This window comes from Phyllobates terribilis, unplaced genomic scaffold, assembly GCF_046119375.1.
Source record: "Phyllobates terribilis strain yellow unplaced genomic scaffold, ASM4611937v1 Scaffold_14__1_contigs__length_39327217, whole genome shotgun sequence".
NCBI lineage: Eukaryota > Metazoa > Chordata > Amphibia > Anura > Dendrobatidae > Phyllobates > Phyllobates terribilis.
The window spans coordinates 24353385-24379222 of NW_027362774.1; the positions used below are offsets into that span (position 1 = coordinate 24353385).

A 25838-nucleotide genomic window follows, 5' to 3' on the forward strand; every position below is an offset into this window, starting at 1 on the left:
TTCGCCCAGCACACCGGGCCGGACGGGCAGCCCTTCATCTGGCTGCCCGAGTATGTCAACCCCCGCCTCCAGAGAAACCTGTCTGCGGAGGCCAGAGCTGCACCTGAACCCCTGATATCGGTTCCGGAGCCCAGGGACATTGTCCAGCCCCCGCTCGAGGATACCCAGTTCGAATGGGACCCCACCGGAGAAAGTCTGATGGGGTTCACCCAAGAAACCCGGGCGGACGCAGCCCGTCGACGAGAGTCCTGCCGTCAGCAGTTGGAGATGTTTGAGAGAGAGCGGCGAGAACGGCGTGGCAAGAGCGGCTCCAGGTGTGAAGTGCAGAGCAGAAAAGGATGGCCCGACAGAAACCCCGAGCCGCCAGCGGTCCCAGAGTCACCGGGACCGTGGTGAAATTTCAAATGGAGCGCGGCTGGGGCTTCAAAGATCCTGGGACCATCAGCGACGTCTTTGTGACCCGGAGGGACGTCGAGAGCCACCTGCCAGAAGGTCATTGAGGGTGGGATCTGTATCCTGGCGACGTGGTGTCCTACACCCGACACCAGGGCGTGAAGGGATGGTACGCCCCCCACGTCCATAGAGTAGTAGAGGAGGAGGAACAGCACTACTCAGATCCAGAGTACCAAGAGGGCCCGGACGGGCCTGAAGACGACCAGGAGGAGCAAGTAGCATCAGGAGTACACCGTTACCAGTAAACGGTAGAGTGTGACTGTATATAGTTACCAGTCAGGGTAAAAGGAACTGTTGTGGGACTGTTTCCACTGAGTGTGTGGTCCCTGTTGGAACTGTTACCTGTCAAGGTTGCCCCCTTTCCTAAATCTGGCTGAGGACTGAGAGCAGCCATCCCTCTTCCTTAATCTGGCTGGGGACTGAGAACAGCCATCTCCTTCCCAAACTGGCCGAGGACTGAACGGCCGTCCCTGTAGATAGTTGCGCTTCCTAAAGCGCCCCCTACTGGTTTTATAAAAAGACTGCAACGTCTACCTCAAGACAAATTTGCTGGACTGTTGTCCCTTTAAGAAGAATGAACATCTGGTCGCAAGTTGCACCGCGGCCAGTACACAAGAATATGTCTTACTTAAAAAATGTTTTATATGAAAAAGTTTTATATGCTGCTAGGTGATAATACAAATGTTTTATATGATGTTTTATATGACAAAAGAGTTCCGGTAGTATTAACTATGACAAAGAAAAGTGTTTCCCCATAAAGGGAATTGAACAATGTCGTCCGTTTTCTACTGTAAAAAGTTTTGCATGTCTTGTAATCAAATGTCTTTGCTCTTTTCCAGCCCGAGGACGTGCTGTGATTTTCCAAGGGGGAATGTAGCGCCCCGAGGGTTCGGCCGCTACAGGGGTATTGCACCTCTGCCAGAGGTGTGGTATTCCACTCCCGGGTAAGGATGGAGTATGGACCAGGGCCCAGTTAGCTGCATGCATCACACACACCCCATTTCCGGGGGACAGCTCAACGGTGCTCCCATTAGTACAGTAATGCAGGCACGACAGACCATGTTCCTGGCTGGAGTGGGGAGGGGGGAGGAATACTCAGTGATGTAGTAGCAGAAGGGGACGGTTTCTGAGCATAGATAGGAGCTCATTGGTTGCTGGTCACCCGAGCTCACACACTAGGGGAGGGTATATAAGGTGGGCACCATCTTGGTTCTGAGAGAAGTTCAGTCAGTGGAGTGAGAGAAGGAGTTCAGCCAGAGAGGGCTGCCAGAGAGGGCTGACAGGGGGCTATGGCTCAGTCTGGGCCCAGCTCAACGAGGCAGGCCTAGGGTGAAGGCCGGAGCCAGATGGAAGGAACAGAAACAGAAAGGAACAGAAACAGAAAGGAAGGGGAACGGGGCCCACGTTTACCCGCGCAGATCCGCGGTAGCTGGACAAAAGTTGGTCACTGGTGGGGCAGGCCAGAGAAAGGATAGAAGGGGGTCCTGTGCCATATTCCTGAATATGGGGTTGACCAAGCCCCTCACCTGGTGGACGCAGCACGGCTTGGGCGGTCATTGCTGACAGAAGTGACTGGGAATATACGAACTGTGAGTAAAAGACCCTGGACTGCAACACGTTGTTTTTGTGCTTTTTGCTTCGCCAGCACTAACCGTACTGGGACTCCCTGCACCATCACCCCCACCATCCACTACACTGCCCTGGGGCTGCACTCTTCCCATGGGGAGTTACACTACCTCAGCTGCCTACACCATCAGCCTCAGCGGTCTGCCTTGCAGCGGCGGTTCATAATAGCCGCAATCCACGGGTGGCATAGTCGGACATTACCTACAGCACATAGACTACCACTGGTCTGACCACCCTGAGCCACGGAACCAGGTCGCCACCACTACCCCCCAGCGTCTCCCTATTGCCCAGCTCAGAGTGCCCCACGGCCCAGGGGGTGAGTCCGGAGCGGTAATGCTCATGTGTGACCACCCCAATCATTTATGGGTCTATGGGGGCGGTAGTGCACATGTGTGACCACCCCAATCATTTATAGGCCTATGTGAGCGGTAGTGCACATGTGTGACCACCCCAATCATTTATGGGTCTATGGGAGCGGTAGTGCACATGTGTGACCACCCCAATCATTTATGGGTCTATGGGAACGGTAATGCACACGTGTGACTACCCCAATCATTTATGGGAGCGGTAATGCACACGTGTGACCTCCCCAATCATTTATGGGTCTATGGGAACGGTAATGCACACGTGTGACCACCCCAATCATCTATGGGTCTATGGGAGCGGTAATGCACATGTGAGACCACCCCAATCATTTACAGGTCTATGGGAATGGTAATGCACACGTGTGACCACCCCAATCATTTATGGGTCTATGGGAGCAGTAATGCACATGTGAGACCACCCCAATCATTTACGGGTCTATGGGAGGGGTGATGCACATGTGAGACCACCCCAATCATTTATGGGTCTATGGGAGCTGTAATGCACATGTGAGACCACCCCAATCATTTATGGGTCTATGGGAGCGGTAGTGCACATGTGTGACCACCCCAATCATTTATGGGTCTATGGGAACGGTAATGCACACGTGTGACCACCCCAATCATCTATGGGTCTATGGGAGCGGTAACGCACATGTGAGACCACCCCAATCATTTATGGGTCTATGGGAGCAGTAATGCACATGTGAGACCACCCCAATCATTTACGGGTCTATGGGAGGGGTAATGCACATGTGAGACCACCCCAATCATTTATGGGTCTATGGGAGCTGTAATGCACATGTGAGACCACCCCAATCATTTATGGGTCTATGGGAACTGTAATGCACACGTGAGACCATCCCAATCATTTATGGGTCTATGGGAACGGTAATGCACACGTGTGACCTCCCCAATCATTTATGGGTCTATGGGAACGGTAATGCACACGTGTGACCACCCCAATCATCTATGGGTCTATGGGAGCGGTAATGCACATGTGAGACCACCCCAATCATTTACAGGTCTATGGGAATGGTAATGCACACGTGTGACCACCCCAATCATTTATGGGTCTATGGGAGCAGTAATGCACATGTGAGACCACCCCAATCATTTACGGGTCTATGAGAGGGGTGATGCACATGTGAGACCACCCCAATCATTTATGGGTCTATGGGAGCTGTAATGCACATGTGAGACCACCCCAATCATTTATGGGTCTATGGGAGCGGTAGTGCACATGTGTGACCACCCCAATCATTTACGGGTCTATGGGAGGGGTAATGCACATGTGAGACCACCCCAATCATTTATGGGTCTATGGGAGCTGTAATGCACATGTGAGACCACCCCAATCATTTATGGGTCTATGGGAACTGTAATGCACACGTGAGACCATCCCAATCATTTATGGGTCTATGGGAACGGTAATGCACACGTGTGACCACCCCAATCATCTATGGGTCTATGGGAGCGGTAACGCACATGTGAGACCACCCCAATCATTTATGGGTCTATGGGAGCGGTAATGCACATGTGAGACCACCCCAATCATTTACAGGTCTATGGGAATGGTAATGCACACGTGTGACCACCCCAATCATTTATGGGTCTACGGGAGCAGTAATGCACATGTGAGACCACCCCAATCATTTACGGGTCTATGGGAGGGGTAATGCACATGTGAGACCACCCCAATCATTTATGGGTCTATGGGAGCTGTAATGCACATGTGAGACCACCCCAATCATTTATGGATCTATGGGAGCAGTAATGCACATGTGAGACCTCCCCAATCATTTATGGATCTATGGGAGCAGTAATGCACATGTGAGACCACCCCAATCATTTATGGGTCTATGGGAACTGTAATGCACACGGTCATGCCTGGGTCAGGAGAGCAGCCGGCCAGTCCGTATGCTGTGGTCCAATCTCAGTCTGTTTTAATAGGAATATTATCAAAAATGACAAAACTATTTCTGCCCGGGAGACACGAGTTCTTTAGACATTCTGCTTTAGTGAACATAAATGTTTTTTTTTTTTGCAGTCTAAGAGCTCGGAAACAAACAGCTAAAGAGCTCAATAATGAAAAGCATTAAAACGGGGAAAAACGGCGAGCGCCCGCCTGTAGCGCTACGCTTCCATCCATTAGGGGGTATAAACAGTTATTGTGCGCTACAATCTTTTTTTCCCCTACATTGCTTCCCTAATGCAGCCGGTCCGGCTTGTACTCGTTACATGAATACCTGCAAACACTCCGCCATTAAATCGAAAGTGTTGAAAACTCAAAACACAATATTAGTTTAAAAGGTAAAAATAAAGCATATTCTGCACAAACAAACAATGCAAGAGCGGTAATGTCTGCGCCTCGTAGCTTGTGCGTTAATAGATGCACAATTTACCCTGGACGGAAGCCTTTTTGCAAGGGGTAAGTGCTCCGCCACCCGCCCAATTACATGTCCGTATTTGTAAATTCTCATCACCCTTCAAACTTCCCATTTTTCGTCTTTTGTCCGTTCCCTTTGTTCCGCATGATGGCACTAAACAATCGCTTGTTTGCCTATTGTTCGCTTTCATTAACCTGCGACTCTTTACCATTTCCTTCTCTTTACACAATATGTGGTTTGGAGCCATTTAACTGAACGTCCCGAATTGTGCATTGCTCTACCTGGGGCACAATTGTAACGCTGCTTTATAAAGGGGTTACGAACATAGATATAGGGTTAGATTGGTAATCACGTACACTGCAGTGTGAATTGAAGAGTTTTTCTACTAAAAGAAAAAAAAGTAATTTATAGTAGTTGGAAAGATGTAAATGTAAGTATTCTTACAAGGTTCCAGGGTAAGCACAAAAGGGGGTGTTTAATTTAGAATATCAATATTCTAACATACAAGAATTGAAAAATATGGCTGCTTTCTTTCAAAAAACAGCGCCACCCTTGAAGACAGGTTGTGTGTAGTATTGCAGCTGAAGCTCTAGTTGAGTGAATGGAGCATAGCTGCAAAACCACACAACCAGTGGCTTAACTAGATCTCATGGGCCCTGATACAAAATTTGGACCTGGGCCCCAACCTGAATGTTTGGGCTCTTCTAGCATTTAGATCCTATAACGATATATGTGTTAGTCCCCCATCCTGATCCCTTCCTGTAGTAATATCCTCGTCCTGGGCCCTTCCAGTAATAATGTTCTCCATCCTGGACTCTTTCCCTGTATAACGCCCCTCCCCATCCTGGACTCTTTCCCGGTATAACACCCCTCCCCATCCAGGACTCTTTCCCAGTATAACACCCCTCCCCATCCTTGACTCTTTCCCGGTATAACGCCCCTCCCCATCCTGGACTCTTTCCCGGTATAACGCCCCTCCCCATCCTGGACTCTTTCCCGGTATAACGCCCCTCCCCATCCTGGACTCTTTCCCGGTATAACGCCCCTCCCCATCCTGGACTCTTTCCCAGTATAACGCCCCTCCCCATCCTGGACTCTTTCCCGGTATAACGCCCCTCCCCATCCTGGACTCTTTCCCGGTATAACGCCCCTCCCCATCCTGGACTCTTTCCCGGTATAACGCCCCTCCCCATCCTGGACTCTTTCCCGGTATAACGACCTTCCCCATCCTGGACTCTTTCCCGGTATAACGCCCCTCCCCATCCTGGACTCTTTCCCGGTATAACGCCCCTCCCCATCGTGGACTCTTTCCCGGTATAACGCCCCTCCCCATCGTGGACTCTTTCCCGGTATAACGCCCCTCCCCATCGTGGACTCTTTCCCGGTATAACGCCCCTCCCCATCGTGGACTCTTTCCCGGTATAACGCCCCTTCCCATCGTGGACTCTTTCCTGGTATAACGCCCCTCCCCATCGTGGACTCTCTCCAGGTATAACGCCCCTCCACATCGTGGACTCTTTCCCGGTATAACGCCCCTCCACATCGTGGACTCTTTCCTGGTATAATGCCCCTCCCCATCGTGGACTCTTTCCCGGTATAACATCCCCCATCTTGGGCCCCTTCCTGGTATAATGTCCCCCCATCCTGGACCCCCTTCCTGGTATACTGTCCCGCATCCTGGGCCCCCTTCCTGGTATACTGTCCCCCATCATGGGCCCCCTTCCTGGTATACTGTCCCCCATTAAGGGCCCCTTCTTGGTATAACGCCCCCATCCTGGGCGCCTTTCTTATTTTCCAGCACATTTAAAAAAAGAGTCAAAAGTTTATTCTTACCCACGAAGTCCTCCGCTATAGCTGGAGCAGAAGCTGGCAGTTCATTTCAGTGTGCCGACACAGGCAGCGCATGACATCACTGCCATGCACCGCCCGTCTTAGGCGAGCCGACGTCTTCTGCCAGTCTCTGATTGGCCGGTGACTTGTATTGCATTGCAGGGAGCCGTCAGGTCCCTGGATTGTAGCATAATGCAAGTGAATGTGATCTCAGTGCAACCTGCCCTGCAGACCCTAATGCGACCCCATTCACCTGCAGTACAGGTATAGAATAATATAGTCTCAGAAAACCCCTTTAAAGGTTGGGTAAACACCAGCTTCTGAGATCTTTATTAGTAGGGAATATACTCCAGAAATAAGCAGCCTCCCACCTTTCTGTCTCGTTCGCTCTCCTCCGTCGCCGGCTGCTCTTCATCTTTCTCAGTCTTTATTTTTTTCTTTTTCGACCTGTGGAGAAAATGTAATAAGTGTTCTTTCTTTGTGTCGGTAATTTGTAATATTTTCTCTCCTGTTCAATATCATTTTAGCAGAGCGTATGGAACGGATTAAAAACCCCGCGCCGTAATATTGTTAAATTAAAAAGATGAATGTATCGGGTGAATTGTAATCAGAGCGCGACGTTCAATCGCGTTCAGCCGTTTTCCGATGTTTGACGACAGAATTTCTCTCCGAACAGAACTTCCAAGTTATATTAGAATTGATTTGCTGTGTATTGTGCGGTGACACTTGTTTCCTTTCTTTTTCCAATCTCACATTATTATATTTCTGCTATTAGACGGATAATCCAGTCTGTGTTTATACCGCGTTATTGCAATCAATCACTACAATTGCCTTTTTGTCATTAAAACTGTGGATTTAAAGAGTAGACACAAACTTTTTTCGATACGAGCCGTGTGGGCTAGTGTATTAACCCAACTTTATCCTGCAGGGTTATGTTACAAATGAAAGGATCTTCTATATTGTACCCATGAGTCTTATAGGGGTCCGTATTGTAGCTCTGATACTTCGGAATGTTGCCCATTGGGCAACCTATGGCAGACTCCAGGCGTCAGTTTCAGGATCCATGTACGGAACGTTTCTTCCCGACCCGCAGCGCATGAGGCTGCAGAGTTTGGGTCAGAAGACCCGAAGGCCGGCCAGCCCGGAGGCCAGCCAGCCCGGAGGCCGGCCAGCCCGGAGGCCGGCCAACCCACAGGCCGGCCAACCCACAGGCCGGCCAACCCACAGGCCGGCCAACCCACAGGCCGGCCAACCCACAGGCCGGCCAACCCACAGGCCGGCCAACCCACAGGCCGGCCAACCCACAGGCCGGCCAACCCACAGGCGCAACCAGCCTGGAAATCGTGGTCCGTATGCAGATCACAAAATATGGTCTTACACAGGGCATTTAGATACAGAATTAAGGCAGGAAAGCCAGCCTTTACCTCTGCCTATAGCCACATAATCAAATCCGCTTTCAGTGTTTACAGCAGAGTCCGCGCTTGTTCATAATTTAACCAGAAGTCTGCATTGGAGCTGTGTACACAAAACGATAAGGGCACTTTGCACGATCCCTACTTGCATAAATGTACTTGTTATTGAGAGGTTTACTAAGGGACCACATCAATCAGCTGTAAAGAAGCCTGGAAGTAAGTGCTCAGTTTCTCTGCAGCACCTCCACAGGAGCAATGAGGTATTACCAGAAAAACAAAATAAAAAAAAAATAAAAAAAAAAAGAAGAGGGCCCTTCTCCAAAAACAATCCAATAATGTATCTGTGACAGAAGCTGCTTATTGCTTTGGAGGTGTAAATGGTCACACAAGTCTTGAGCATAGGTTGAACCAATGGTATGTCTGACCCTGGGTATTACTGTGACATGCAGAAGTAGTGCTGTTGCTTCCAAAGCATCCAGCAACTGTTACAAATAACAAAAGCACAGGAAAACTGGAAGTGTTGTGCTTCAGAAGCATCCAGCAACTATAGGGGTTAACACAGTCATAGAAGACAAGGAGTGTTTTAGCAGAGCCCCAGGGGGATTGTGGGGAACTTGTTATTGTAGTCTGGCTGAAGCTGAAGAGAAAGGTGGTGTGTTATCTGGATCTGACAGAACACAACTGAACAGGATTCAGATCAGGAGAGAAACTAAACAGGTCAGATAAACTCCCTGAACTAACAGTGCAGAGTATTATCGGACAGGAAGATAAGGACTGGAAGTAATTGTGTCACATGGATCATTTCCCTCATCAACCCCCCCCCCTCCATCTCCATGCAGGATAAAGAATGCTGTGTACTATTGTGTCCTTGTGAAGGAAAATCCTGTAGTTGTGTATTCATAGAAGTGTGCTGCTAAGAGATCTAATCTATGCTGAATTATGCTACTGAAGAGACAAATACTGTGCCTTGTGAAGAAACTACTGTATTGTTACTGGAGCTGATTGCTCAAGAAACTCAGACTGTACTGTAATGAAAATTGTGCTGTAATATCCCTGAATTGCACTGCTGTGCTTCAGATTAAATTCCACTGTTAAACTGTTGAAAAAGACTCTTGTCAGATGTGTCTGGTCAGCAACTGAATCTATCATGTGCCTGAGAGAAGCTGCAGCACATGGTCTATGGTCGCCTAGAGTAACTGTTCCCCCCAGGATTCCAAAGAATTCATGAAACCAGCCTCGCCCTATCTGAACCTAGCGGCATGCGCGTAACATTACACCTTGTCTATTGAATAATGCACTACAGGAAAGGTCCTCCAGAATGGGAGGTGCTCTCTATAACCAGTCTTCACTTAGTAATTAAAGGGTCACTCTGCCGGCTCACTTTCGCATTGGCTGGTGTGTGGCGCTGATGACGTTCTGCTGACGTGTGCCTGCAAGTACAATTGCAAAGCTACCAGCTGCCTGTCAATGAGACTTCATCAGGGACACTCAGGTCCCAGTGAGGAGAAGGTGCCAGGTAACTTTGAGCTTCATTTACAAAAACTTTGAAATTCCACATTGATTTTACTGGAAACCACCGATTACACTTACTTGATGGCGAAGTCATGATTGGCCTCCTCTCTTGCCCTTTTTTTTCCGTGTTTAGCCACATTTTTCTTTACAGACACAAAGTCTTCATCTTCATACTCCATCTTTATAGTAATGGAACTAAGAATGAAAATGGCAATACTAGTATTACGTGAGGGCGGGAAGTCAGGGCGGGAAGTCAGGGCGGGAAGTCAGGGCGGGAAGTCAGGGCGGGAAGTCAGGGCGGGAAGTCAGGGCGGGAAGTCAGGGCGGGAAGTCAGGGCGGGAAGTGCATGTGTTGGGTGGGAATGCCATGACAAGCTACCAAAACATTTGCCCTTAAATGGCATCAGGTTAGTAGAACCGCAAAGTAAACTGTTATTAAAAGTCCTGAAGAAGGTAACATCCTGATTGACAAAGGTGCTAAGAAGATTAAACGCCTATTAAGGTATATGCACCTAAAGAAGGGTTTCCTTAAAAATCTACTTGGTTCACCCCTCCATCTGGGCTTCTGACTTGCCATGCTCACATATTAAATGTTTACCTATTCATTTGCAGTCGCGAGGACTATGAGCTCCTGTATTCCACCATTGTAGATTACACCTAATAAGGTGACGGCTTTACTGGAGGACACAATTTTTGGAAAGCAGCAAAGCAAATCTGCATGAAGAGGTCTTATATACAACTAGGAATTGCTGGCAACCCCATGATAATAGTTTCTACACCCTAACAGTATGGACTGTTTATGACGACAACAGCCATAGATAAAGCTATAGTGGTAGCTGTAGGGATGTGGACTTGGAAGCCCCTTCACATCAACATTTATATAAATAGCAGGGAACAGAAAGATGTCACAGTACCTTGAGAAGCCATCATCAGGTTTTTGGGATTCAGATTGCTTCTTTGTCTAGAAACCAAAAAATAAAAAGTCATGAATTTCTTAGAGAAAGGCAACATCTTCAGAGTCAGAATGAAGCATCGTGAGATTACGATCAACGGTTCATCAATGACCGAAAAACATTAATTCTGGGGTTGTCTCCACATCTATCTAATCTATCCAGTGTGAATGACACTAAAGAAATAGCAGAATTGTCTGGCTCCTTTATGGATGAGTTCAAGATGGTCACGGACCTTGTTCTTTTTCTCTTTGCCCTTCTTGGTCTTGTCTTTGTTGTCCTCATCGCTCCTGTTTTCACCATTTCCATCCTTTTCCTTTCTCGCTCTCTTTTTGGCTGCCTTTCCCTCCTGCTCCAGGGCGGTTTTCTTTTTCTTCTTGTCTTTGGTTTTCTTAGAGACTTCTTTAAGGTGGTTCAGATCCTGATTCGTCGTGTCTTGAGTCATTGCACTGGGAACGCAACGGTAAAAAGTTACAATGTCACCTACTTTAATACAAGGCTGGATACAATCACAAGAGACGTTCTTAGCGGAACTTTATGCCATTTTGGAACAACCTACTATATAGGCTGTGGTTATTCGGAAGCTTGTCCCTATAAAGCAGTAGGAAACCATGATGCCGTCACTTCAGTTCCAGGTGAAACATGTGGAATATGGATGTAAAGACGCACATACAATACGTGCATCTGAATGAGGTCTTACTTTCTTTACTACTTTTTTTTCCTATGCAACATTTTTTGGAGTTAACAACTACACAGTATACAAAGTACAAACTGTATTTCACAATACCAGCAAAGTGAATGAGATTTCTGAAATCTCATATACACGGTGCTTATTTTTTTAACCTCAGCGGTTTTGCAGATTTTTTTCAAACATTTAAACAAAAGGGGAAAACACACGTAAAAATGCATTTAAAAAATTTGCAGCTTTTTTCCTGCCCAAACTATTTATTTGCTGTAGAGAAATCAGCTACAAATACTCAATGTTGTGCACTACTCAGGCAACCCCTTCTGAATCTCTTGGTTTCCCCGCCAGTAAAATAATAACACCTATACTCCCCTCCGGTGTCATTCCAGTGGTGTCAGCACTGGCTCTCCCGGGGCTTCCTTGACATTGTTACATCACGCAATCCCTATAGTCAATCAGCGCTGACTTTACGCTCCCCTCTTTCAGATAAATAAAGAAATCTGGAGAAAGTGAGGGCACCTGGAGCTTGCACTTCCTCCAGATGTCAATTACGTCCATAGGAGTGAGAAGCTAGCACTGAAAGGTGGTAGGGATTGTGTGACACAATGTCATGCGAGCCCTGGGAGAGCGAGTGCAGACACTTCTGGAACGGCACCGGAGGGGAGTATAAGTGTTATTTTACTTGGGGATGAAACATAGGGATTCAAAAGGGGTTGTCCGAGTAGTGGACAAGCCCTTAAAGGATGATGCCCACAATACATTTTACTGCAGATCTGACATTTTCCTGCATCATATATTGGCTTCATTTTCAGCCAAGTCATTTATCTTGGCACCAATGCAATTTTTAGATTTCAAGTTTTAATTCCTTTGCGCTGATCCACTTTACAGACTTTCCGTAATGCTTTGTTTTCACACTATAATCCTCTACTATAATCTTTTCATTTTCTAACCATTTAGTGAACGACCATTTTGGCATTGTAGCACGGAGATCATATTATCAAGCCTTGCCGGCCCGGCGACACATTGCACGTCGATAAGGTTCCAATATGCAATTACAATTTGCTGGATGGAACAAAATGAATCCAGTCTCCGAGGTTGATAGCGTTTGAGTTGTGCAGGAGGACCCAAAGTAATGCAACTAATCTGCAGAAATACAAAAAATAATAATGCAAAGTATTCATATTGCAGACCAAGCTTTTTAGATAAATTTAAAGGGTCCAAAATAATGTTATATGGAGAAGAGAATATATTTCTAAAGCCAAAAAATGCAAGCAGTTCCCTTAAAGTCCCCAAAAGTCTCCTTATTTGTAATCAAAGAATGCACTTTTTTTGCCCCATATAAATATAAAGGAAAACATTTAAAAGACTGTGTGACCCTAAAGTCCATGGATTCATAGACTTCTGTGGGCATCAAATGTTTCTTTATAAAGGGGCCTATAGATTAGCAAATAGATTTGCAGCTGTCTTGGAAGGTGAGGGAAGGAACAAGTGTACAACGATGAGAAGAGGGGAAGGGAGCCCAACAATTGGGGAAAGGGGGAGTGGAGACCCCTAGGCAGATCTAATGTCACCCTGACTACCCTATCATCCCTAAATAGGTTTCGCAAGTATCGCCGAGCAGGAAACCTAATTCCTGAATGTCCCTAGAGCTAGGCCCTAGGTAGGGAGGGGACGGGGTGAGCACTAGTCAGGCCCCACTGTAACTAAAGACAACAAGGTAAACAAACAAAGGGAATACACTTAGCTTGCGAAGACACCAGAGAGATCATGCCAACTGTCCTCCAAGAGAATTCTAAGAAGAAACTAGCTGACTACTAGTACTCCAAACCTGGACAGAGGAACATAGAACAATCACCGGCAACTCTCTGGAGACACAGAGTTTTTAACTACCAAGCAAAGGTGTGTCAATTAGCAGCGGAAGGTGGAGGTCACTGCTGGGTCCTAAAGGGAGAAGGATATCACTACACTACAGAGATGAGAGGATCAAGAAGGCGTCTGCAATGCCAAGCGCAGTGACCTTCTACAGCCGGATCCAGAACGACTGTCACACTTGATACACACGTGACAGCAGCACCATGGTTCAGCGACTACGTTGATACTCCTCCATGCCCATAATATATCGACGAGGATGCGGATCGGCTTATCTACCATGAGAATAAAAGATTGGGTATGTCAAAAACAAATATGCCTGACCCTTTTTTATGACAGTATCTGCAGTCAGAGAAAGACAGGATAACCCCAAAACACAAGATAGTTGGTCATTCCCACTGAATTTAGCCTCAAAGCTTCTACAGAGCCAAGGATCAGCCACGTGCACGAGGTCCAACGCCTACAAACGGACCAATTTCAGATTCATAAGGGCATTTTAAAAGTTGTGTTCCCCTCTTAATTCTAGCACTTTCCAGACTGATTACAAGGCTTGTTTTTCAAATTGCAACCATAAAAATTAATTTACATAATTGTCCCATTCCGATGAGCACTTTAATTAAATCGTCAGGCTTTTCAAAGGTTTTGCTATCCGGACGCAGCTCCTCTGTCATACTCTCGTTAAACTCAATCTTTTATTATTTTCGGCTCCAGATTGTGGCTTTGTTCCCAGATCGCATCCCTGTGGCATTTCTCAGATCAAAGCTCAATATTTTTTTTTGAGGGGGGGCAGCTTGTGCATTGATTAGCGTATCACCGGCCGGCACCCTTCACCATGAGCAGTAAGCGGTGTTGGTGCGGTTGGGCGGCTATCACTTTTCATATATACATAACAAATTTCCATTTGGCCTCAATTATTAAGTCATTAGGCGAACAGTTGTATTGTGTTTGATCCTAATCTGCCTGATTCCAATCACTTCCAGACTTCACAAGAAAAGAGGGGATGAACTGAAGAAGAACGCAGTCAATCACTACTACACAGCATGTGCTTGGCACAATATCAGCATGGTGCAATATCCTTATACCACCGCAGCATCTGGAGCCCACCCTGGATTCATGCACTTTTCCATGGTGCTCATCATACCTATGAATATAGTGCGACCATAAATCCTGTAGAGCTGGGTCAGTGTCATGCAAGGTGTGGGAAAGACTTCATGTAACACAGAGGGAAGAGGGAAAGGGGGTAATGGAGACCTCCTGGTCTGGTCTAGTGTCACCCTGCCTCAACTACCATCCCTATATTGGCTTTTCACCAATCACCGCACGCGTGCCTCACCCTGACTTTCCCTAGCATATGGCTAAGGCTAGGGAAGGGAGGAGATGAGCATTAGTTGATCTCCACTAAACTCTATAGACAACAAGGGGGGAAATGCTTAGCTTTAGACGACTCCAGACAAATGTGCACACGGCCTCAAGCTCCAGAGCGGAAGAAGTACTGCTCTTGCTAAAGCTTCACAAGTAGTAATGAATATCGCCGGCACCTCCCTCTCAGACGCACCAGGTATTTATATACCCAGGCCAGGGAGCTAATTAGCCAGAGGGAGGTAGCCGCTGGGTCCTGGAGACAGCCAGCCTCTAAGAAGATGTCTGTAATGACAAACGTAGAGATCTCCTGCAACCAACTGCAGGGTGACTGTCACCTCTGACACACTTGTGACAGTCGGTTTCTTTAAATCCCCATTGAAACATTTGCCTCACTACAGACAGGTTAATTGCACCCGTATTTAACTTTCCATATTACATATCTAACCACTTGAACGCCAGTTTCTACTAATCCAAACCTTTAGTTAGGGCTGTATTTACCATTAGGTACTGGAGTGCAAGTGCCTAGGGCGGCACCTTGTGGGTGGCGGCACCACCTCCTCGATCTCCTGCCAGACTTTTTGAGCTTCAGATTTGCTTTAGTAGAACCATAGAAGGACTGGATGTTGTATCCCTAATAATAGGATTTAAATATGGCATCAGAATGCCAATCCTTCTAGGGAAACTTGTACAAAAAGTACTTTGAAGTTAAAAAGGGTGCCTAAAAACAAGGTCTTCAATGTTAAAATCAGTGGGAGTCCAAAAAACAGCACCCCACTGATGAGCTTTTTGCAGCTTCGGTTGTGGCCAGATGTGCAAACCTGTAACAGCCCAACTCCGTACATTGCGTAGTGGCCGTTCCCTGGTACTGAAGCTCAGCTCATTCATTTCAATAGGCGCTAAGTTGCTGTACCTGAGAATGGCCACTAAGCAGTGTATGGAGCTGTGCTGTTCAGGTACCGTAGGCATCATTCACTTGAGTCTCCGCAGAGTCTCTTTACAAGTGGTTGTCTTGCTTTCAGTCTGCAGGAGCATATCGCTCCCCTGCCTCCCAGCTTCCTGCTTGCAAGGGGGGCAGTATGCTCCTGTTTATTGACTGCATTTAACGATGCTGCTAACAGAAACCGCTTGGCCTCTTTAGCATTGGAGAAGCACAAGGGGACTGAGGTTGGCCAAATCCAGCAATCCAACCACTGGTTGAGCAGCGATTGTAGGCTGTATACCAAAAAGCTTGTAAGCGCTCTCCATGCCAAGGAAACTGGATAAAACAGATTTAAACGAAATCTGTCAGCAATGTTACTACCCCCCACTTAACCATTTATTAGCTCATGTAGGTGCATTAGTACCTTTATATTTGCTAACCATTTTGTTATTCCGGCGGAATCCACAGTTTTAACAATATGCAAATGAGGCATTAGGTGCTTCATCTCACCCAAAGCACTGAATGAAAGTTGACCTCCCCGGGTCATTTACATCCTTAGCGCCTGCCTCTTTATGTTGATTGAGATCGGATATCAGGCACCAGGCAGGAAATCTTGTGCCTGCATTTATACATAGCCGACACATGCGCAGGAGCACTCTGAGGCCATTGCCATGAGAAGGGCACCTTATGGCACAGAAGCAAGGACAGAGGAAATGAGAGCAGGTGCAAGATTTCCTGTCCAGCACCTGATGTCCTCTATCAATATAGGGAGGCAGGCGCTAAGGATATAAACGGAGACTTTTGTTAAATGCTCTGGGTGGTATGAAGATCTCAACGCCTCATTTGCATATTGACAAAACCGTGGATTTCTCAGGAATAATGCAATAGACCGAAAAAAAAATAGAAAAGGCATCAATGCATTCAACTTCAATTGAGCTATATAGCCAGTTAAAGGGAATCTGTCAGCAGGTTTTTGCTACTTCATCTGAAGTAGGCAAAGAGAAGCCGAATCCAATGATGTATCACTTCGATTAATGGGTGCAGCCGTTCTTGCACAGAGTTTTCAGATTTAGCATGAAGCAGAGCTGAGAAAGCTAACCGCGCCCACACCAGGCTTTCAGTGCACAACGTCCATAGACAGTGAGGTTCCTATCACAGGAGCTCCTGGTGCTAAAACAATCATTGCAACCAAACTGCAAGGAGCTTGATAAGAGAGGAATGGCTGAAATCTGTGTTTTAATCCCTACAGCATGTTGTCTTCACATTACATAGCAAAAACTTGCTGACAGATTCAATTTAAAGGGAGTTAAACTTGCTGCCAGATTCCCTTTATAAATGCCTCTGCTCTTGATAACGGAAATAATTTTTAACAAGATGTATATTGCAAAGTTACTTGTTTTTACGAGCACTTTGCAATTTTACAAATTTAAAAAATGATGAAATAAACCCTTTAAATACGGTGAAGACCCCTTCCTTCTTTGAGAATGTCCCATCTAGGACAATAATAAGAGCTATCATTCAGGTCTCACAATATATAAACAGCACAGAAGCCATTTATTCAATCGATAAAAAAAAGGGCAAGTCTAAGGCAAGCTGTTATTTTTCCTTTTCTTCTATTAGCTACCACCATCGCCAGTGACCCAGCACTCCCAGTACAGGATGATTTGTACTGGTGCACAATGGCTAAAAGCATACAGCCGCATTATAATCTAATCATCCCGGCAGAGCATTGGGGGGATTGTTTGCTCTTCAGCCTCCTGGATGAACGTTCCTTACCTCACATTAGAAAAAAAATAAATGAATGGGTAAAGAATGAGCGAGATATAGAGATAATGGCAAATACGGCTCCCCGTGAATTAAGTCCAATATTGAAAGCTTCCAGTGTCTTATTTTAGACGTTGATGCAGTTGCTAAAAGGAAATCCATTTTCTATTTTCATATATAGATTGACAATACGTTAAAAGCCTTTACAATTACATCCGTCATCCACAGTTACCTGGATTGTCACTGGTACAATGGTAACAATTCACTTTAACTAGCACCACCTTTAGTTTCGGGGAGTAAAACAACTTGTTGGTCCTTTTAGAAACCATTGCCGCTGCCTTGTCTACAGAGAATGGGACGGAGGAAAAAAAAAAAGAGAAAGATCAGCACTACAGATTTCACTTTGGCTTGGAGTTGCAATACCACAGGCAGCCAATGGACAAGAGTGGCACTGTTTCTATGAGGTAAAGGAACAGACTATACTTTGTCACTTTAAATCAGGGGTGGGGAACCTTATTTTTTGCAAAGGGACATTTGGAAATTTCTACCATCATTCGGGGGCTGCACAAAATTATGACCTATATGTGGTCAAACAATTAATTACCCCCCACAATGTGACGGCTAGGGCTGCTTATCTTTGGTGTGGCTGTGATGTTAGGCGATATTGAGCATGTTGAGTCTCAACTGCTTTTCCAGGTTTTAGTCGGACTGGAGCACAGTCAACTCTTTGTGATAATAAGTTTTGTAAAGCATATACATCACATAGGAGATGCTGGGACTGCTGTATATACATCACACAAGAGACACCAAGACTGTTGTATATTCATCACATAGGCAACACTGGGACTGCTGTATATACATCACATAGGAGACACTGGGACTGCCGTATATACATCAAAAAAAGAGACGCTGGGACTGCTGTATATACATCACAAATGTGATGCTGGGACTGCTGTATATACTGTACATCCCCTAGGATACACAGACTGCTGTATATACATCACCTAAGAGACACAGGCTGCTGAATATACATCACCTAGGAGATGCTGGGACTGCTGTATATACATCACATAGGAGACACTGGGACTGCCGTATATACATCAAAAAAAGACGCTGGGACTGCTGTATATACATCACAAATGTGATGCTGGGACTGCTGTATATACTGTACATCCCCTAGGATACACAGACTGCTGTATATACATCACCTAAGAGACACAGGCTGCTGAATATACATCACCTAGGAGATGCTGGGACTGCTGTATATACATCACATAGGAGATGCTTGGACTGCTATATAATATATATATATATATATATATATTATATACACACACACATACACAGTGCCTACAAGTAGTATTCAACCCCCTGCAGATTTAGCTGGTTTGATAAGATGCAAATAAGTTAGAGCCTTCAAACTGCAAACGAGAGTAGGTTTTATGAACAGAAGCATAAATCTTACAAACCAAAAAGTTATGTTGCTCAGTTGAATTTTATTAAATTTTAAACATAAAAGTGTGGGTCAATTATTATACAACCCCTATGTTTAATATTTTGTGGAATAACCCTTGTTTGCAATTACAGCTAATAATCGTCTTTTATAAGACCTGATCAGGTCGGCACAGGTCTGTGGAGTTATCTTGGCCCACTCCTCCATGCAGATCTTCTCCAAGTTATCTAGGTTCTTTGGGTGTCTCATGTGGACTTTATTCTTGAGCTCCTTCCACAAGTTTTCAATTGGGTTAAGGTCAGGAGACTGACTAGGCCACTCCAACACCTTGACTTTTTCCCTCTTGAACCAGGCCTTTGTTTTCTTGGCTGTGTGCTTTGGGTCGTTGTCTTGTTGGAAGATGAAATTACGACCCATCTTAAGATCCTTGATGGAGGAGCGGAGGTTCTTGGCCAAAATCTCCAGGTAGGCCATGCTATCCATCTTCCCATGGATGCGGACCAGATGGCCAGGCCCCTTGGCTGAGAAACAGCCCCACAGCATGATGCTGCCACCACCATGCTTGACTGTAGGGATGGTATTCTTGGGGTCGTATGCAGTGCCATCCAGTCTCCAAACGTCACGTGTGTGGTTGGCACCAAAGATCTCGATCTTGGTCTCATCAGACCATAGAACCTTGAACCAGTCTGTCTCAGAGTCCTCCAAGTGATCATGAGCAAACTGTAGAGGAGCCTTGACATGACGCTTTGAAAGTAAAGGTACCATACAGGCTCGTCTGGAGCGGAGACCATTGCGGTGGAGTACGTTACTTATGGTATTGACTGAAACCAATGTCCCCACTGCCATGAGATCTTCCCGGAGCTCCTTCCTTGTTGTCCTTGGGTTAGCCTTGACTCTTCGGACAAGCCTGGCCTCGGCACGGGAGGACACTTTCAAAGACTGTCCAGGCCGTGGAAGGCTAACAGTAGTTCCATAAGCCTTCCACTTATGGATGATGCTCCCAACAGTGGAGACAGGTAGGCCCAACTCCTTGGAAAGGGTTTTGTACCCCTTGCCAGCCTTGTGACCCTCCACGATCTTGTCTCTGATGGCCTTGGAATGCTCCTTTGTCTTTCCCATGTTGACCATGTCTGAGTGCTGTTCACAAGTTTGGGGAGGGTCTTAAATAGTCAGAAAAGGCTGGCAAAAGAGATCTTTAATCCACACATGTGAAGCTCATTATTCTTGGTGCCTTAACTACTTCTTAATACTTTAGGGGGACCAAACAGAATTCTTGTGGTTTGAGGGGTTGAATAATAAATGACACTCTGAATTAACTTTTAACATTTTTAAAAAAAAAAAAAAAAAAAACAAAAACAAAATTTGCTGCAGTGCATTTCCCACTTCCAGGCTGATCTACAGTACAAATGTCACAATGCCAAGTTAATTCCGCATGTGTCAACCAGCTAAATCTGTAGGGGGTTGAATACTACTTGCAGGCACTGTATATACACACACATAGGAGACACTGGGACTGCTATATACACACACATCACATAGGAGACGCTGGGACTGCTGTATATACACACACACATCACAAAGACGCTGGGACTGCTGTATATACACATCACATAGGAGACGCTGAGACTGCTGTATGTGTGGCACCCTGCTGCACATTGGTGCCACAGATCCTAGAGGGGTGCATGGACGGATTCCTCCACAAGAGGCCCTCACAGCATACACACACCTCCACCTTCCACCTCGGAACACCAGAGGGATCCCGTTAGGGATATAAATAGGGAAGGTGAAGCTAGGCAGTCAGTCTAGAGAACAGTTTCCTCAGGGGACAGAGGTAGTCCCAGTCACTCTAGAGAGAGTTCAGACTCAAAGCTCAGACTAGTGAGCCAACGGCGTGCTGACGCTATAAGAGCGGTGAAGAGTAGCGAGGCCGACTGCCAGTGTGAAGCCAAGTGAGGGCCCCGAGCGTCCGAAGGCAAGTGGAGTAAGCTAGCTACATAGGGGGCAGAGGAGCTTAGCCAGCTCACCCCAAGACCATATACAGGACACCGGGTCCGTGTCTGCAAGGATCTCTAGGACCAGCAGAAACAACCGGAACCCCTGGCAAACTACATGTCCCAGGAACACCAGAATCTGACCATTATACCAGGGTCAGGAATCACAGAGGCCCAAGAGACCAGGGAGTGTGATCTCCAACGGAAGGCCCTACCACCAGGTCAGCAGGTGCAAGACAGAGACCGAGTTAGGCCTAGCTTCAGGCAGGTCATAAACTTATCAGGAAATGGCAAGAAATAGGAGGCCCCACACCTGCTCATTGGGGAGAGTCTTGAAATGCACCCTTCACCCTACAGTGCCCTGGATCGTGCCTGAAACACCACCAGTAAAAAGTACTGAAGTGAACTGTTGTGAGTGTGCCTATTCTTCTTCTGACCCGGCTGGGTCCCCTCTGTCCTGCATCCCTTTCCCTACGCTGCCCTGAGGCCCCGCTCCACCTGTGCGGAGCCACACCAACTAAGCTGCCTGATCACCGGCCTCAGAGGACTGTAGCAGCGCTGGTGATCCTCACCAGACACCATGGGTGGCGTCACGAACTTTCCCCTTTCCCATACACATTTTCCCCATTATCCCTTGCTTTTAAGAGTGACCCCAGGGTACGGACCCAGGAGCTGGCCACCGCGGCATCCCCCATAACTAACAGCAAGGCCCGGGCGCCGAGTCGTCCCCATCCCCTGGGCATGTCATATGTATACATCACATAGGAGACGCTGGGACTGCAGTCTATACATCACATAGGAGACGCTGGGACTGCAGTTTATACATCACCTAGGAGACGCTGGGACTGCAGTTTATACATCACTGGGGAGGACTGGTGGGGCATAGATATTCCTAGGGACAGGGTGTCTACAGCTGCCCTCTTCATCTCTGGGACGGAAGCGCATCGCTTGCTAACTCCACCTACAAAGTACGTCCTCAGTAGTGAACGGAGCATGCGCGTGCTTGCAGTGCTAGTGAGGGTTTAAAGGGCTGGCACCCAGCAAAACCCGTCTACCGGCTCGAGCACTGTGGTTCCCATATATCTGCCTGGGGGCCACAGAAAAGGTCATTGCGGGCCGGAGGTTCTCCACATGTTTTAAATGCTTTTAAGAGTTAAGAAAAATTAGTTGCAGGACCCTTACCCAACAGCACCATTAATATTTAACCCTACGGTCACAGTGCTTTCTGATGCCAGCCACACAATAATGACCGAATAGTCCATCTTTATCACAGCCATCCTGCAGTGCCCATATAACCACATGAAGAAAAAAAAAAGCCATGCAGGTGCAAACACTCAATGGGTCCAAATGAAATCCTCACTTGCCATCGCAAGTCAGCCATGTGATACAGGAGTCTCACACTTATGATCCTGAACCAAAAATTAATGAAACTGAGCCGATCATTAAAGGGTGAATTAACTGGAACATAATTGAAGGTAATTAGCTTAGGGTCAAAAAAATAAATTTGTTATTCACTGTATCTCGGAGATTAGACATGGCATACTGGAATCAAATACCAGGGCTATTCATGTCACCTGGGGCTGGCACAGTGCCCAGCACTGGCATACAGACCTGTCGCTTAGTAAGCGGTGTCATTATGGTGTAAATGCCAGGCGGAAATTATCTGGAGATAAGACGCATTTACAAAACCGTTTTTATAGCACAGATAGGAAAGCTCAATGTCCGTGTGATACAAAGTGCGCGTGTGACATGGCCAGTGGCGTAGCGTGCATGGCTAGTGCCTGGTGCAAGGAAAGTATTTTACTTCCTCTAATCCATGGACCATGACCCTTTCACCCACTGGCAGACAGAAGAGGCCCCTGTGCAAGAACAATATTTGGGCCCTTTGCAGTCCAATAGCTCATCACAATGCACAATTGCAGATGTTTTGGAGGTGGATGTGGCACCATTACCTCTTGCGGCCGTGCAAGTTGCACCAATGATATGTCCACCCCTTCTTTCACCTGTCCATTAATTGAACCCCTTAGCCCCTTATCCATTTGCACAAACGGAACTTGGACCCTTATCCATTTGCACAAACGGAACTTGGACCCTTATCCATTTGCACAAACGGAACTTGGACCCTTATCCATTTGCACAAACGGAACTTGGACCCTTATCCATTTGCACAAACGGAACTTGGACCCTTATCCATTTGCACAAACGGAACTTGGACCCTTATCCATTTGCACAAACGGAACTTGGACCCTTATCCATTTGCACAAACGGAACTTGGACCCTTATCCATTTGCACAAACGGAACTTGGACCCTTATCCATTTGCACAAACGGAACTTGGACCCTTATCCATTTGCACAAACGGAACTTGGACCCTTATCCATTTGCACAAACGGAACTTGGACCCTTATCCATTTGCACAAACGGAACTTGGACCCTTATCCATTTGCACAAACGGAACTTGGACCCTTATCCATTTGCACAAACGGAACTTGGACCCTTATCCATTTGCACAAACGGAACTTGGACCCTTATCCATTTGCACAAACGGAACTTGGACCCTTATCCATTTGCACAAACGGAACTTGGACCCTTATCCATTTGCACAAACGGAACTTGGACCCTTATCCATTTGCACAAATGGAACTTGGACCCTTATCCATTTGCACAAATGGAACTTGGACCCTTATCCATTTGCACAAATGGAACTTGGACCCTTATCCATTTGCACAAATGGAACTTGGACCCCATCAGTGGGGCTACTATATCAGAGTGTGGTTTGATTTTTTCCACGGATCCATAGACTTGCATTGATAATTTTGATTTGCCCTTCGGTTCAAAATTGGACATGTCACCGATTGATTTTTTTCCAGGGACCACTCAATCTGAAGAAGAAAAAAAAAACAGACATGTGCAGAGACCCATAGAATATCATAGGAACGAGAGCCATCCGTGAAAACCAAGGATAGCACTCGTCCGAAGAAATGGGTCCTGTGCACGAGCCCAAAGAAAGACGACATACCTGGTCACAATATGGATATATTGCAGGATTTGGACAGACCCCAATGACATCAGGCAGAGGCAGCGCAGGTGGGAAATACTAATGAACAACCACTATTGGTATTGTCACCAGGCATTATGGCCTCTCTCTTTCTGCAGATCACACGAATACTCAGATTGGTGTGAGAATAGTGCCCACTGCCCATCCTATATTTTCTACTATCTGCACTCTTTGCACCCCATTCCTCATATGCAGTTCTTTCTAATGTCACTTTTCTTTTTTTTGTCTTATGGAATTTGTTGTCTTTTCTTCTTTTGTTTTACACCAGATTCTTCAAAATGGCAAAAAAGAACAAAAAAAAAACTACTTTTTGTTTAATCAGCTGGACCATAAAGAAGCAGTGAACACAAAAGACTTCAAAAAAAGAGAAAATAAAAAAAAAAGAAGCGATAAACATACAAAAAACACCAAAAGCTAGACCACAAAAAGGAGCAAATGCAATAATGTATCAATCCCTTATTGTTTATTCACTAAGAGATGCACAGCCAGTCATACAGTATCTCTGTTGCAGCGTATGCAACACAGTGTATGCGATGACTTTGCAATCAGCTGCTGCACTCTGCATAGGCAGCAACTGAAATGACAAAGTGTTCAGAATAATCATTAAGCTCATCTGTGCTGTGCTTTGCATAGGCAGAAACTGAATTGAAAGCGCTCAGAATAAAAATTAAACTCATCTTTGCTGAACTCTGCATAGGCAGAAACGCTCAAAATAAAATTAAACTCATCTTTGCTGCGCTCTGCATAGGTACTGCAGTCGCCTTAATCTGAATCAAGCGAATACTTGCTTCACACTAAGGGGAAATATGGACCGTGGCGGTGGGAGGGGAACAATATTTTGATGGCTGGCTCAACTGTCCATCTGGCGCCCCCCACTGGAACTGGCAGTTGAGGAGCACAATAAAAGTAAAGAAAAAAACCCTAAAAATTTGGAAAACTAGCTTTGCAGATAAAATACTGCACAGGAGTAAAGGAACGACGATGCAGAGATCGAAGACAGTCAGAGGACCCGGCAGGCCGGAGACTTTCATTTATAAACCTTTCATATAAATATGTTATTTTTTTTCTTTCCGACACCAATCACAATCCTTTCAGAGTGATGACCCCGGATCTCCCCGCAATATCCCAAATAGCATTATCAGAACGGTCTAACTTTACAGCAATCATCCTAAGAACAGAGCTCCTGCCGCTTGATTACCGGTAATATCCTGGAAGTGCACAGAAAATCTATTTTTCTCATTAAATCCATATTCGGTCAGAAAGGTTAGTGGATTTTCTTGTTTTTTTTCGGAACAGACGCGAATGAAATGACCATTCGGTAGAATTATCGGCTCGTCCAATTCAGCCTACAAAAATCAAGGCGTTCCAGAAGTCAATCAAAGAGAAAAGTTTTGTTTTAAAGGGAACTTGATGTGAGATTTATGCCACGAGCAGCCAGAATCAGACACTAAAGACACATAAGGACGATTCATTATAGCATTTTCCCCCTTTTTTATCTAGTTTTTGACTTTTTCTTTTAAATTTGTACAAGTATTTTATATATATTTGCTTTTAATTTTTTTTTTTTTTCACCATGTCCGTCATTCTGGGCAAAGTTTGGAGTTTGTGTAAGTTTTCAGCCGATTTATCAATTGCGACTTTTTAAAAAAGTTGTAAAGTTTTTGCACAAATATTACACATATGGCCGAAGTATAATGTGTACAGAGCCCTAGACTTTAAGAAATGCTACAGAAATGCTTAGTGCATGGAGGACTCACAATTATGGGACAGTAGGAGAACAATTATTATTAATTATTATTATAGCGCCATTTATTCCATGGCGCTTTATATGATCAATAACTGCAAAGAGCGACATGCAAGATATCTATTTCCTGCAGCAAATGCATATGTGTTCACATAAATCCCATTTACATAAATCCTATATGGTAAAAAAAAGCAACATACCTTAAGGCTATGTTCCCACTATGAGTTTTTTGTATGCTGTGTATTTTCGAAAAAATACAAGTAACCAATTTTACTTAATGGGTGCAGAAAATCTGCAACTTCAAAAACTCACAAAAAGTTCCAAATTCTCACTGACCTGGTCCAACAAAGACCCTCCTGGAGTCACTGATTAGGAGGGTATTTGTGGGAGGATGCCCTATTATAACCTCCTGCCCTGAGTCATTGGGTAATTTGCCTCTTATTTAACCATTTCACTGAA

At 45.8% G+C, this 25838-nt stretch overlaps 1 protein-coding gene across 1 annotated transcript in view; it reads right to left on the reverse strand.

Annotated features, from left to right (window-relative positions):
* The window catches only part of LOC141175707 (DNA topoisomerase I, mitochondrial-like), a 104106-nt gene extending 78344 nt beyond the window's left edge, over positions 1–25762 (reverse strand). The window contains exons 1-5 of the mRNA XM_073659628.1: positions 25716–25762; positions 10771–10984; positions 10500–10546; positions 9664–9780; positions 7033–7108 (exon numbers count right to left, since the gene is read on the reverse strand). Coding sequence (XP_073515729.1) covers positions 7033–7108; positions 9664–9780; positions 10500–10546; positions 10771–10980 — 450 coding nt within the window. The 5' untranslated portion in view covers positions 10981–10984; positions 25716–25762. The remainder of the gene's footprint in view (positions 1–7032; positions 7109–9663; positions 9781–10499; positions 10547–10770; positions 10985–25715) is intronic.
* Positions 25763–25838: the final 76 nt, after the last annotated feature.